At 36.9% G+C, this 15,101-nt stretch overlaps 1 protein-coding gene across 3 annotated transcripts in view; it reads left to right on the forward strand.

The window, feature by feature from the left end:
- Positions 1 to 318: 318 nt before the first annotated feature.
- SLC2A2 (solute carrier family 2 member 2) overlaps positions 319 to 15,101 on the forward strand; it is a 28,698-nt gene continuing 13,915 nt past the window's right edge. Inside the window, exons 1-4 of one of the 3 annotated variants that reach the window (XM_041731644.1) lie at positions 380 to 453; positions 4,250 to 4,452; positions 7,588 to 7,739; positions 11,069 to 11,331. In XM_041731644.1, the coding sequence (XP_041587578.1) occupies positions 11,180 to 11,331 (152 nt within the window). In that variant the 5' untranslated portion in view covers positions 380 to 453; positions 4,250 to 4,452; positions 7,588 to 7,739; positions 11,069 to 11,179. Of the gene's footprint in view, positions 454 to 4,249; positions 4,453 to 7,587; positions 7,740 to 7,793; positions 7,887 to 11,068; positions 11,332 to 15,101 lie in introns of all 3 variants that reach the window. The other 2 variants (XM_041731643.1, XM_041731642.1) reach the window with 2 other exon arrangements.

Here is a 15,101-nt window from a genome sequence, read left to right on the forward strand (position 1 = left end):
CCTCCCATGTCCTTTGTCTCTGTCATCTCACAACACGGTACGTCAGCCCAGCACCTCATCTTCTACAAAAGACACCAAAGATTTCTTTTTTCACCATCCCTGGTTACTGGTGTACTTAAAATATCTTAAAGTGTGACCATCCCTGGTTCGTAACTTACGCCAGAGGGACCTGCTCCCATTTCCTTTTGCTGGTGCACCAGCATTGAAGCTACAAGTCACGAAGGCAAAGCATTTATTGATTAGATTCTCCTCAATAGTCAACCTCTGCCAAGATTAGATTTGGACTTTAATAAAAATGACCACTCCGCTTCCTTTCCTTGCTCCTCCTCCTCTAATGTATAACTAGTAGAAAGCTGGAAAGAGGCAGCGGCTGGCCAGCGGCATGTGCCACACTCATCACAGGACGTGGAGTTAAGAGGAGGACTCCTAACCGATAAAATGACAGAAGACAAGGTAGAGCAGCATTATGTTCATTTTAAATCAGCTTAAGGAAATCCAAATGAATCTGGATTTGTTCAAGTCCAGATGGAGGATTTGGGGGATATTGGGTGTACCTAACACAGATCAAGGCTACTTCTCTTGGCCAACTGATAGTTGATTTGGCTGCTAAAATATATATCATAGTCAGGATTTTATATCACGTAATCTATTCAGAACTTTAAGGATATTTGCTGTTTGCTGAGAAGTCTATGTAACTTTTTCTCACGTAATTCTGAAAGAATGTGCAGAAAAAGGGCAAATTAACCTGTATCAACGACTCATGAAAACTGGTCCGAAATTTTCAAAAATGACAATGAATGAAAAACAAGAGGTAGAAAAAACAACAAGCGATCTTAGATCCTGGAAAAAAGAAAACAGCTGTAAGGGACAATATGGGGGCAGTCATGAAATTTTGAAAATGGGCTGTTACAGTAGATAATATTAGCGTATTTATTACATTCTTGGATATGGTGATGGCATTGTAATTATGTAGGAGAATGTCTTTGTTCTTAGTGAATACATGCTAAAGTATTTAGGAACGAAGTGATTCTAATATCTGCAGCTTATTTTCAAATGATTCCAACTAAACTACATACATATGCGTGTATGCGTGTATGCGTGCGTGCGTGTGCTCACACGCACACACACACAGTGAAAATTAAACAGATGTAAATGGTAACCATTCCTGAACACAGGGTATGGAGTGTTCACTGCGCTACTTTTTCAACTTCTCTGTAGATATGATACTTTTGAAAATAAACACTTCAAATTAGAAAGCTCATAGTGCTGTCATTCCCTTATAAGTTTTCCCCAACCACACGCACCTACCCCTGCACACAATCACACCAAGAGGTAAGTCTGTGGCCCTGTTGGAGTAGGATCTCTCAAGTTCTGATTTTAATTTACTCTGCTGAGCACTTTTTGATGTCAGTAAAGTAGGAGCACAGACTTTGCAATTAGCCTGGCTTGGATTTGGAGTGTGGTGATGCTACATACCTGCTATGAGACCAAAGTTAAGTTATTTAACTGAGCTTGAGTTTTCTATATTGTGACAAAATAAGAACATACTGGGATATAATAGGAGAATATAATATAAGATATACAGGGATTATAATAGTTCTTTATAGTCTGGGAGTATCTAAATGTGATAATATTTGACAGACACAGATGACAAATATTTTAATGTTATTAGTTATGTATTTGTATGATGTATTTTAAAAATAACTAGGATTTCATGATTTTCTATTATAGCACAGGATAGAACTAAAATGGTTAGCATTTTAAAGATGATACAAAGACAAATATTAGGTTAATAACTATATGGATGGCATGTAGATTTGGCAAATATCATAAAGGTAGTGTTCAAATAACTAAAGTGTATAAGATACTGCAAAAGCGAAGGTAATATGCTTACCACGGTGTCTGACATATAGTAAATGCTCAAGCTTCATTTTGAACTATCATTAAATTCCCTTTAGAAATTTGCTTTAGAAATTGTTGCTTTAGAAATTCCTTGGCTCTTGGTTCTTGCCTACTAATGGAACCCAGAAATAATGAGAACTGATGTAGAGTACAATGTTTCAGCTTTGTAAATCTGCCCAGACCTTTTGAAAGAAGCGGGATAAGCATGGAACTGAGAGTCAGGAGACCTGAGTTCTCACACTGAATATGCCCAATAATGGGCTGTATAACTCAGACAAGGACTTGAATTCAGTTTCTTCAAGGGAAAAATGATAAAAATTAGACTAGAATCCTCTGTTCTCTAAGATCCCTTTCAGCATGAAAACTCTATGGCCTGAGAGGTCCCTGGAGTTTTCCAAAGTTGGGTGCGAGATAACCTTCAGGTTGGCATTTGGAGCCATGCAGTTTAGAGGAAAGACATCAGCTTCTCCTCCATACCAAGTCAATACGTAGCTACTTAAAATCTGTTTTTTGTTTGTTTGTTTGTTTGTTTGTTTAGCAATGGGAGTTTATGAACACCAGTTCTTGGTTTGAACACTAGAGTATCTGTTACTTATTAGCTATTTGGTACTGGACATATCACTTACTAAGCCCTTGTCTCCTCACCTATAAAATAGGGATAATTTCTTGTACTTTGTTATTAAGATTATTGGTGACATGAAAAGTTGACAGATGGTTGGTTGACAAGAGAGGTAAGTGAGATGCTAATGTGATTAAAGATGTGATTGTTTTATAGCCCTCTATTTGTAGGAAGACTATATTATGTATCTTATTTAATCTTTATGATAATCTTATGCAATAACTATTATTATACCCATTTTTTGGTAAAGAAGCAGGTTCAGGGATAAGGGCCTAGCTGGGACTCTTCTAGGTTTTCTGAATTCCACGTTGATTTGTCCTTTCTAACAAACCCCATATGATTTCTAAACCACAAAATAAACACCACACTTTGTTTTACATTAGGGCTCAGCCCTCGTCCATTCTATGGAATCCCATATTTATCCTGCGGCCTATCTTTCATTGGATGTAGAACCTAGTTTCTCTAACTTAAAATTATTAAGCTCTGAGTGAAAGTAGTCCTTCTAAGAGTCAGGCTTAATATCTTGTAGCCTATGAAGAGGTAAAAGACAAAGCTTGAAGACCTTCAGCCACTCTGTAGGTATGTAGCCTTTGGACAAGTTCCTTACCCTCTGTGTGTTGGTTTTTCCATATGTGACATGAAAATAATAATTACTACCTACAGAGTTGTTGAAAGAACAGGTGAACCATTTAGAACCCAGAGCCTGCACTAGGTAAGTTCCTAAGTTCTCACTGTTCTTATTAGCTCCTATATACCTATCCTTGAGTCAACCTCTTGGACATTAGATTAATGGGTAGGATTGATGGGCTAATTCATTCAGGCTTAGCAGTCTTCAGTAATTTTCCCTCTCATAAACAAAACTTTTTTGACCAAGCCTAATATCAACACGCATAAAAGATTGACTACAAATGTTATCTATTGTCATTTCACAACAGAAAAAGTAAAGATGGAAAGCAAAGAGCCAGTTTAAGGCAAAGTTCAGAGAGGTAAATTAAACCTGAAGATAAAGCAGAAAAAAAAAAAAAGAAAGAGAGAGAGTGAAGAAGGAAAGAAAGAAAGAAGAAAGAAAGAAAGAAAGAAAGAGAAAAATAGGGAAAGAAGAAGGAAAGAAGGGAAAGAGAGAGGGAGGAAAAGAAAAAAAAAAGAAAAGAAAAAAAAAAGGAAGAAATGCAATCAAGCAGCTCCAGAGACTTCTATATTTGGAATTATCACTTTAGTAGGGAATTCAAGTAACTTTCTTAAAATTGATAACATTGTTCCTTACATGACCAACTAGATGAGATTTCTATTTTAGGAAGTTAAAGTGGGGAAACTGCAGCCACCTCCCTCCCCTGTATGGTAAGACCAAAGCCAATTCCGAACAAGCAGCCAGGAAAACCAGGGGACAAGGACTTAAAAGACACTTGAAGATTTCTAAACGTTTAAAAACTTTGTTTCCTTTACAGTTCCTTTTTCCGTTATTCCTATGAGAAATTGGTCTTAGGGGCAGCCTCAGAATTTCTATAGTAATGACTTAGAACAATTTGATTAGAAAGTAAAGGAATGGGAGCTCCAGAGAACTTCAATCTTTGAAAATTAAAATTTCATTTTTATCAAGTAATACAGGAGCAGTTAACGCTATTGTGACTTAGAGTGTGTATTTGGAGTGGCCGGGGAGGGCCGATGGAGATTATGGGGAACCAGATCTGCTGCGGCCACCACCTTCATCCCTAACTTCCATTTCCATAGCACCCCTGCTCACCATTGGCATGGTGACTAGTTGGATTGTTAAAATAAGAAGAAAGGAACTATATGATTGTCTGGTGGGGGCAGGAGGACAGAGCCAGCAGAGAGCAGAAGCCCAGGGATGGAGTGGGAAGGGCAGTCACTAAGACACCAAGTGCTTGGACATTCTGCTACAGGAAGAAAAGGAGATGCAGGGATGAAACTTGGTGAGTACATCATGGCCCTGGGCTTGGTGGTGGGAAGGCCATGAGGTTCTTCTTCAACTGAGCTACAGATGAGCAGTTGAGTAGCTTTTGCTCTTTTGTAGTTTTGTACAGAAACCTCATAAAAGTTTTTTGTGGGTAGATGAGGAAGGAGGGGATTTGTCTGGTGGGTAGTAGGAAAATGCACTTGAAACTGGTGGGTATTGGTGATTTGGCTTCAGCATGACACTTGGCAAATTCTGTGAACATGTGCACCCTCAGATTTTTTTTATTTAGGAAGATTATGATCCTAGACTTTTAGATGTGCTTGACTTTTGAATATTTCTGACCGATGAGAACTACAAAATAACTAATTAGTTAAAAGCATAGAATCTCAGTCTAAATCATTATTGTACAAGTTACTGGCTGTGAGACCTTAAACTAGTCTAGCTATCTATAAAATAGGGACACTGATGGTGCTGTCATGAGAAGTGTCCATTACCCAGTCTCCAGAATGTATAAATGTTACCTTAAATGGTAAAAAGGACTTTACAAATGTCATTAAGGTTGTGGACCTTGAGATAGGAAGATTTACCTGGATTATCTATCATTATCCAGATAGGCCAAATCTAATCTCATAAATTCTTCAAAGGGAAGAACTTTTCCACCAGCTGTAGTCAGGATCAGTGAAATGCAACATGGGGACCTTACCCATTTCTGGCTATGAAGATAGAGGAAGGGCACAACTAACCAATGACTGTGGAGGCCTCTAGAGCTGGAAATGGCCCTCGCTTTACAGCCAGCACAAAAACACAGATCCTGGTCCTACAGCCATGAGGAACAGAATTCTACCAACAACCCAAATTTTCCCCGACAGCCTCCAAAAAAAGGAACACAGCCTGCCAACATCTTAATTTTAGTTTAGTGAGACTCATACCAGACTTCTGACCTATAAGAACTGTAAAATAACAAATACGTGTTGTTATAGCTGCAAGAGAAAACCAATATAGTTAAAAGAGATAATCACCTATATCGATGAATAGGCATGCAGTAGGCAGAAATATTCAGTATTAGGCCTTGAAGTTGTGTTTGCATTGCGCCCATTATCAGATTGTCTAGATTGTAGTGATGGAGACTTTCAGGGAAGTGGGTGGAAGCCTTGTCAAGGTGGCCCCTGGCCCCCTCACTGCTGATGATGGTTACTTCCTACAAATAAAATGAAAGGATAAAATTCCCTGTCCTTGGAAACAGCTGAAGAGGAAAAAGGATTTGAGGAGAAACTATCAACCAAGTAAATGGAACTCATTTTAGTTTGGTTGCCTGAGACACTAGGTATTAGGTATCTAGTTACATATTAAAGGATAATTCAAAATCTCTGGTAATCCCATACACATTGTAGCATATTGTGTGTGTGTATGTGCATACACAGTTACAGTTAATATACTTTGAATTTATGTGTAATTATTGTATTATATATAGGCATATATGATTTATATCTAAATATAATGTATATTTTATATATATGTATGCTTCCCTCAGGATATATATGGATATAGGATATATATGCTTCTTTCAAGATAATATATTATCATACCTTTGGGGATAGTTTTAAGTCCTTTCAGAGAAGAAAGGTGCTGGGAAGAAAAGCCTACAGAGGTGCCACCTGAAATTCATTCTGAACTAGTGGAAAGAGAGTACAAGCCTACAGATTCCAATTCTCATCACAGACATCCCAACCCAAGAGTACACCAGGAAGCTACACCAGTAACAAGCTCTCCAATGGGGGTATAGTTTTAGAACCTCTACATTCTATAACTCAAGGGCTCTCAGGCTGGTTCTGTGATAATACTTCATTGATGATGACACTGAGATTTCTGACCTCTAACTTTATTAAGGAACGAGGAGATTTAGCTAATAAACTATTCATGATGGAGTAGAGATTTACAATCATCCTGCTGCTTAGAGAAAATCTGAAGATCCTATAGGAAAAGTGGTTTGGGTCATAATACTCCCTAAATATCAAATGGGAGCTGGAATCCATGTTGATATGACTCATTCATTTGTTCAATGAAGTTTCTACAATATCCCATGCAATTTATTTAAACATTTAAATTATATATTATACATGAAATGATTTCCTTATAAAATGTCTGATAATAAAAATTAAAGAAAAAAATACTGTTTTGTTTCCCTTCTCTAGTAGCACATTCCTCAATGGTCATCCTTTTGTTATTTGTTCTTCAAGAAAATATTATGTGACTTACATATAACATGCACAAATCATGGAATACTCAGGTTTAAGCCTCCAAAAACTTAATGAGATTACACACCTTCCTTTGTCACTTAACAATAAGTTAGTACATAATGATCACATTACCCTTTTTAACTGCAGCATGGCATGTTGTATGTATCATGGTGTTTTTGAACCTATCTGGCCATTTCCCATTGAATGACATTTTGGTTCTTTCTACAATTTTTGCTATCTTGTTATCTCTCTCTCTCTCTCTCTCTCTCACACACACACACACACACACACACACACACACACACAGTGCTGAATCAAATATCCTGATATATGAATCTACATGTATGATGGGATTTCTCTAAGAAGGTTAGACATGTATTTATGAGTTGAAGGGAGTGAATACTCTGTCCCTCTCTACACTGAGTTTTGTAGCTACATGGAGTTGGAAAGAAAATAACATCTTTCAGTCCATAATTCTAGGTTCAATTAGTTACAAATCTTGAAGATTATCCTTACCTGGATATTGATGCGGTCATGATAAAGCCTGAGTGATGCCTCTTGTATGAGTTTTGAGGTGGTTTTGTACCGTAGCAATGCCCAGACCTCCCTATCTCTGTTACTAGTGCCTTTTTGGCTTCTCCCAATGATATAAATTGGCTGTTTTTATCATGGCAGTGTCCTTTGGTCAGCAGCAATTCTAGTCCTCAATCTTGATTTTGAATCTTAAATATATATATATTTTATAAAACATATTTTTATTTTATATAAAATATATTTATAAATAAATATAAATTTATAAATAAAATATAAATATATTTTTATAAAATATATATATTTTTTCTATATATATATATATGGAAAAGGAGGTTTGGTTCCTTCCTGTCTCAGAAGAAATTGTCCCAAACTTTTCTCAGCTTTAGCAATGTAGAGGACTTGACGGATGGCTCTTGCATTCCCGAATGAAAGACCTCTGCTGGGAGCATAGGGCACACTGTGTATAAGTAGCAAGGAGCAAGAACCAGCCTGTGGAGCCTGTCAGAAGTCCAAGCTACAGACTGCCAGGAGGGTAGGTAACTGAAACTGCCTAGTGTTTCCCAGCCCTGTGTTTCATTACCCACAGATCACCGGGACCTTGGTTCTCACTGTCTTCACCGCTACACTCAGCTCCTTCCAGTTTGGATATGACATTGGCGTGATCAATGCACCTCAAGAGGCAAGTGAAACACATACAATTCAAATCTCTTTTTGGCGATTTCTGTCAGTGACTGAACGATCTGTGTTCCTCATACACAGAGATAAAGTGTACCCACGTGGGGAACATGGGGTAATCCCAGTGTTCTGTCAGGCACTGTGTGCATGGCTTCAAAGCTGATAACTTGGCCTTGACTACTCAATAACCCTCACAAAGAAAGAAAAGGTAATAAACAATTCTTGATCTCTGACTCTGCTGTTCGCTGAGCTCACTGAAAACTCAAGCCAGAATACCACGTGCCTACAGATGTTGTTTTAAAAAACTTAAGAGTGTATTTAGAGCTCTGAGCCATATGTGAGTAAAAAAAAAAAAAAAGAAGAATAAAAATGCTGGGAAATAAGCGAGAGGAATAAAAGGATATGATTCATTTTATGCACAAACTTTCACTGGGCACCAACTCACTGTGCATTGGGTGCTTTAACATATATTGTCCCAGTCTAACCTCCAGAAACCTTATTATGCTCCATTCGAGGCCAGATGATAAACTTTAGGAGACCTAACACTAAAAAGGCCCCATTCCCCTCCCCCCTAATTCTATCTCTCCTAGATAATTCAAAATAAGATAATATAAAACTGGGCAGCTTGGGTGGCTCCGTGGTTTAGCACTGCCTTTGGCCCAGGGTATGATCCTGGAGTCCCAGGATGGAGTCCCAGGCCAGCTCCCTGCATGGAGCCTGCTTATCCCTCTGCCTGTGTCTCTACTTCTCTCTCTCTCTCTCTCTGTCTCTCATGAATAAATAAAATCTTTTATTTTTTTAATAAAATCTTTTAAAAAAAGATAATATAAAACTGCTAAATCATAGTCAAAAAGTCCAACAAAATTTGGATTTTCACCATGATAACTATCCAGATGGGGGTTTTTATTTTTATTTTTTTTTTATTTTTATTTTTTTATTTTTTTAATTTTTTTCAGATGGGGGTTTTTAAAGATCTTGAATAATTCCTATCATTTGCCTCATTTATTTTGTGCATCCCTACTCTGGTATCCAATGAATAAATAGGAGAGGGATGTCATTTTTCTTCACTCCCACAGCCTGTAAGTGGGGGAACCAGGACTTCATTCCCTTTGCTCTAATTGAGGCATTTAGGGAAGGATCGACGTCTTTTTCTTCCTCCTGTAACCAATGTCAAGCACAATGATTGGCATAAAGAAGGAGTTCAATGAAGTGTTTGGTGAGTAAAGAGAGAAAGAGGAGAGAAGCTGGTGGGGCGGTGGGGGAGAAGAGGCATAAGATTAAAGGCACAAGCATTTGTTGGGTGCTTTCTATGAATACATCATATTTCATCTGTTTCCCTTACAATGTTGGACTCCAAAAAAAAAAAAAAAATTGTGTACTGGCTCTAGTCTGTCACCTGAAAAGTGTTGCTCCTTGGGCCAGAAGATATGCTTTGGTTGTATGTGCCATATTATCATGAGATTGAAAGATTTAGATAACAATGCTGGGGGCCACAGCTTTTTTCTGTGAGTGATGACAACACGTGCCAACTTAGCAGCCTTCTTAAAATTTGGTTCAACATCAGCATAATTTGGAATCAGAAGAGCCTCTTTTTGTGTAAGACCTTTTCATTTCCTACTTAAGTCATCCTCTCCAGGGAAGGAGAGGGAAAATTAAAGTTCCCCCTCCTTCAATCCAAGTCCTAGAGCGAGACTTTAAAACATGGATCCCCACTGGCATCAGGCTTGGTGCCCATTCTAAAGCCCCTCTTTCTGTGTTTAACAAGCCACTTAAACACCATTAAAGAATAGTCATCCAGCGTCATTTGTTAGTGGAATGACATGTGGCATTATTTTAGGGTATTTTAAATTTATAAATTTTAAAATGTATACTTTTTTATGATTTTAAAATTATACTTTTTTATGATTATAAAAACTACACATACCTGTTACAGAAAGTATTCACAACAAATCACCTATACTTACTCTACCACATAGAGCAAACAGCTGAGAACATTTTGAATATTATCTTCCAGCCTTTTTTTCTATGCATTATTATCCATGTAGAATGGTCTACTAATGAGGCAACTGTCTTGGTAAAAGTTCTTTTATCATAAGAGGATATCAATTCTGTCCCTCACTGAGCAGATTTCATCACATAGGGCTTTGTCCATGACTGGCAGCCTAGAGCAGCTCATGCCAGGCCCTTGTCAGAGGTCCTCCCAGGCCACTGAAGAGTGACCCAATCAGCCCTGAGAGGAAGGACAAGAAAGGAAGCCCAAAGGCTGTGCCTTTACTCAATTACACATTGGTAGGATCTTTGCCTCTATTGAAACACATCATAAACTATGGCTTGATGAAATTTAGTTTCGAATGCTGTTCATTCTATTACATACAGAAATCTATGAGGACACAGAAGGGAAAAGTCCTTCAGGTCTTAATCCCTTCTCAGGGGCAACTCAGCTATTTTTATCTTTGAAATTCATCAAATTCATCAACATGATTGGTTTCCTCTCTTTGCGCTGGCTGCTAGGAAGTTTATTGTTAAATTTATAGCATATTTCTAGCAAGGAAATAGCACCTAGTGTTTAGATTTTGTATACTAACTTTATTGTTGGCTTCATCTTTCCCAATCTTTTTTTCTTATAGTCATTTTTATGCTTCTATTAGAATAGTTGCATCAATCTATTTAAACCCCGCTGTGCACAGGTAACACTGGTGTGAAAAGTGTTATCTTTTTAGCCTGCAGAATATTTTCAATTTTAATAGCTTCCTGCATTTAAAACTTGAAGAATTTTACATAAAACCCAGGTTTCTGGCTTCTTTTTAAAACTTACAGGTTATGGAACACTAGTGTCACATTTGCAGCTTCCTTCTTTAGGTGGGACAAATGCTTTCCAGTGCTATAATCTTGCCCACTTGCTATTATATTCTCAATAATAGAGATAGTACTTCAGTCCTTTGGTTATCAAGGCTCTCCTTCACTTATTTGTTCCTGCCTAGTTCCTGTGTGCACTGGAATTTGCAACCTCTGTTTTACAGGATACAGTCAACTATAAGTAAATCTATCCGTGATTGTATGTATATAATACACATAATCGGGATGACCCTTTTAAACACCTGACAAACATTCCAAAGGAAAAATAAACAAAAAGCGTATAGATTACTTGAACTGTTGGAGCTACTTTTCTTTATTTTATTTCTTCAGATAATAATATCCCATTATGCATACGTTTTGGGTATTCCACTGGATGACCGAAAAGCTATCAACAACTATACTATCAACAGTACAAAGGAACTGCCCACAACCCCATGCCTAATGGATTCAATACCAACCCCTTTGGCAGAGGAAGAGACTACAGCATCTTCGAACCTTGTCACCATGCTCTGGTCCTTGTCTGTGTCTAGCTTTGCAATTGGTGGAATGATTGCGTCATTCTTTGGTGGATGGCTAGGGGATCGGATTGGAAGGTAAGCAAGTTTCATAAATAAGCATAAACATGCATAAAGCATAAACTTTAGTATTGGGGGTTTCTAAGACTTTGTTTAGAAAGAAATCATCTTTATTTTTGTGGAATAGTTCTAGAGTTGCTTCTCAATTCATGATTCTATGAATTAGGTTGGTTTTAGGACAAATAATGTAGAAAGCCGTTGCCCTAGTTTGCTTAATCATGGAAGCATTTATAGCAAAAATGAGTTTTGTGTGTATTTCCACAGAAATGATTTGATTCTCTGAATTTGTTAGTTTTAAAACATATCAAGGCACCTGGGTGGCTTAGTCGGTTGTGTGTCTGACTTTGGAGTTTGTCTCAGGTCATGATCTCAGGGTCCTGAGATCCAGCCCAAGTCAGGCTCCACACTCATTTGGGAGTCTGTTGGGAGATACTCTCCTTCACCTCCCTCTGCTCATGCTCCCCCTACCTCAAATAAATAAATTAAATCTTAAAAAAAAAAAAAGAACATATTAAGAAGCCACTATACAAATGGTTAATTTAGGAACTCAATGGCAGAGCCAAGAGTAAAATTTTTAACCAGGGAATCCATTGTTTGCTTCACCAAATCACTCCATTTCTCATTTCTCGGACATCCAGTTTTTCATTTTCAAGTTCGAATTTGTCATTTGGATCAGTCAAGTCCTAAGGTCAGTCAATATCCCCAACTCCCATTTGTCCCATATACTTGGCATGGGTTTCTACCTGTTGCTACTGCTATCTCAAAGCCCCAACTAGAAACGAAGCAAATAGTGTTTCCACTTCTTTACTCTGATTTTAATCAGGTGTCTTGGATTAAAAATGTCACTGAAAAAAAAATCACTGAAACTCTTTTACACTTAAATTTCATTCACTTAGTCATGTGACATACTAAATTGAGATTCCATAGTCACACATAGAGAGGAAATAAAATCAGAAAATCAAATGTTTGTTTTTTTATATTCATTTTCTGTTTTGAGGCCACATTTTATTATCTTTTCCCTGATGATAAGAATAAATATGCAAGTATGGAAAATTTAGAAAATGCAAAAACCTTTTAAGATGTAAGTGATATAAATAACTATTTTAATAATTCTGGATTATAATTCATTTCGTTTTTAAAATTCCTATTTTAAGTTATAATTTTATCTCTATTGTTACTAAAATTCTGATAATTTCCTCCTCTAGCACTGGAGATTTTATATAATAAGACTACAAGAAGTTTTCTTAAATAATGAATACCAATAATACCATAAAATAGTCAGTTTCTCACGTTTTTACCAATTTACTGGTATTTAGCTGAACTTAAAATCAGAATCTGCAAATTTCAGGGTTCATAAACTGACTTTAATTGTTTAAAAAATTTAAAAATCATTTTAATTTGAACCAAACTGGTTTAAGCAGTCATTGAAAATTTTTCTATATTAACTATTTCTAAAATAAACAAAATTAAGCAAAGTTAAAATTTAAAATATGAGCAAACCAATTCTTTTGGCAGCTATTGATATTTTATACTTTTTCACATCCCTACTGGCTTAGTTGGTAGAGCCTGACTCTTGATCTCAGGATCATGAGCTCAAGTCCCAAGTTGGGCATAGAGCTAAGAAAGAAAGAAAGAAAGAAAGAAAGAAAGAAAGAAAGAAAGAAAGAAAGAAAGAACCAGCCAGCCCTTGCTCTCATCTCATTTAGAAATGAAATTTTTGGCAGGTCCAGTAATGTACTCAAACATTTAATTCATGTCCTCATGATGGAAACAGGATGCATACCCTCTCAAGTCTTAGAATGTATCATCAACAATGGTCATACTCCAAATCAATGTCAAATTATCATGTATCAAGTGACTTACGGTAAACTAAAAGTGAAGCTTCTTCCAAGTCTCAGGAGAAAAATGATTCTCTATGATTAACAGCCACAAAACTGATAATTTTAACGTCAAAATTTACGACAAAAGAGTTCAGCCTCCTATAAAACAATTTTACTAGGAAGATTCACTGAGAAATTACATGATTTTCCTTACTAAGTCAGTGCTCTGCTAAAAATAAGTAAATAAAAATGTATTTTTCCATTACTGCTTTAAAAAAAAGTCTTTCCTTTTAATTGTGTAATAGGCAATAAATGTCTGTGGCCACTGTTTTATAGATTTGGCTTCTCAGGGTCACTTTTTCCAGAAGCTGTACACTTAAAATTTAATTATAATGATATAGTGGAGGAGACCATGGTCTGTGCAATCCACACTACTGTTAAGTGTAGGAAGGTATACATAGCCTTCCTTTGAATGGGTTCTTTCTTTTGTATAAAAAAAACAGAACTCACTAAAACCAAGCATTAACCTTTGTTTTCACACAGATCAAACTCTAGCTTGTCACTTATTAGCTGTGTGAAAATGAGTGAGTTACTTAAGTTCTCTAACATGTTTCCCCATCCATCTACACTGAGGGAAAAAAAAAATACCTAACTCGTGGCATTATTGTGAAAATTACGAGAGCACAGATAGAGGACTTATCACAATGCCTAGCACAGAGTAAGCAGGTACTGAATATAGCCTTACTTTGATGACAACGATGATGAAGACGATGATGACAGTGTTAAAACCTATGCTAACAGGAGTATTTGGAGCAAAATTTAAAGAAATATACTTAGAAATATATTTCTTTCTCCCTGATTCAATAATTCCATGTATTTTCGGGTTATTCTTGGCTATTGCCTAAGCAGAAGTTAAAAATCCTTTAAGTAGTGCAAAGTGCTCTAGCATCCATTGATGGTAAGGAAGACGGACTTTAGAGCAATTTGGCATCAAATATACTTTCAGGCTATCTCTTTTAAGAGTTTTTCTCCCTAACAGAATATACTTCCTAACAGAATATATACTACTAGCCAGCTAATAACAATTTCTCAAGGTAAAACTTTAAATTTGTTTGCCCTCCGTCCTTATGTAGAGAAAGGGCACTTCACAGAGAAATAGCCCTGTCTTTTTCTGCTCTGCAGCTCTGAAACAGGCCAGCTCTAAATCACTGTTTCCCCTCCCTTTGAGTAGTTGACATTTTTCATATGTTGGCTTTCTATTACTGCTCTTATGAGTTACCGTAAACAGTGGTGAAAACAACACAAGTTTATTTTCTTACAGTTTTGGAGGTCAGAGGCTCAAATTCAGCTTCACTTGGTTTTAAAGCCAAGGTGTCAGCAGGGCTAGTTCCTTCTGGAGCTTCTGGGGGAAGAACTCATTTCCTTGACCTTTTCCCCCTTCCAGGGGTCACCTATATTGCTTGGCTTGTGGCCCCTTATTCAATCTTCAAAGCACATTATTCCAATCTTACTTCTGCCATTACATAATCTTCTCCTCTGCCACTCTCTTATAAGGATAGTTGTGATTCCATCAGTGGGCCCACCAGGATAATCTGAGATAATCTATTTATCTCAATATCCTTAATTTAATCACATCTGCAAAATCTCTTTTACCATATAAGGAAATACATTCCCAGAGTCTGAGAGATTAGGATGTGAACTCTTAGGGGATATTACTAAGCCTATCACACACTTGTTGGGCAATCATTGCAGTATAAGGCCACATAGTTTTACTCTCCAGAAAAAAAAAAAAAGTCTGGTATTAAAGAAAGTTGCTTAAGAAAAGCTCACCTATTCAACACAGAACATGACAGGATGCTTACATCTCTTTGTGGCACAATATTTCCACACCTGTCCATTCAGATTCTTTTATTGGCTGCCTTATCATCTGTTGAACTTTATTGAACTCTGAAGGTTTTTGTGCCCCAC

Source organism: Vulpes lagopus, chromosome 17 (genome assembly GCF_018345385.1).
Source record: "Vulpes lagopus strain Blue_001 chromosome 17, ASM1834538v1, whole genome shotgun sequence".
NCBI classification, from domain to species: domain Eukaryota; kingdom Metazoa; phylum Chordata; class Mammalia; order Carnivora; family Canidae; genus Vulpes; species Vulpes lagopus.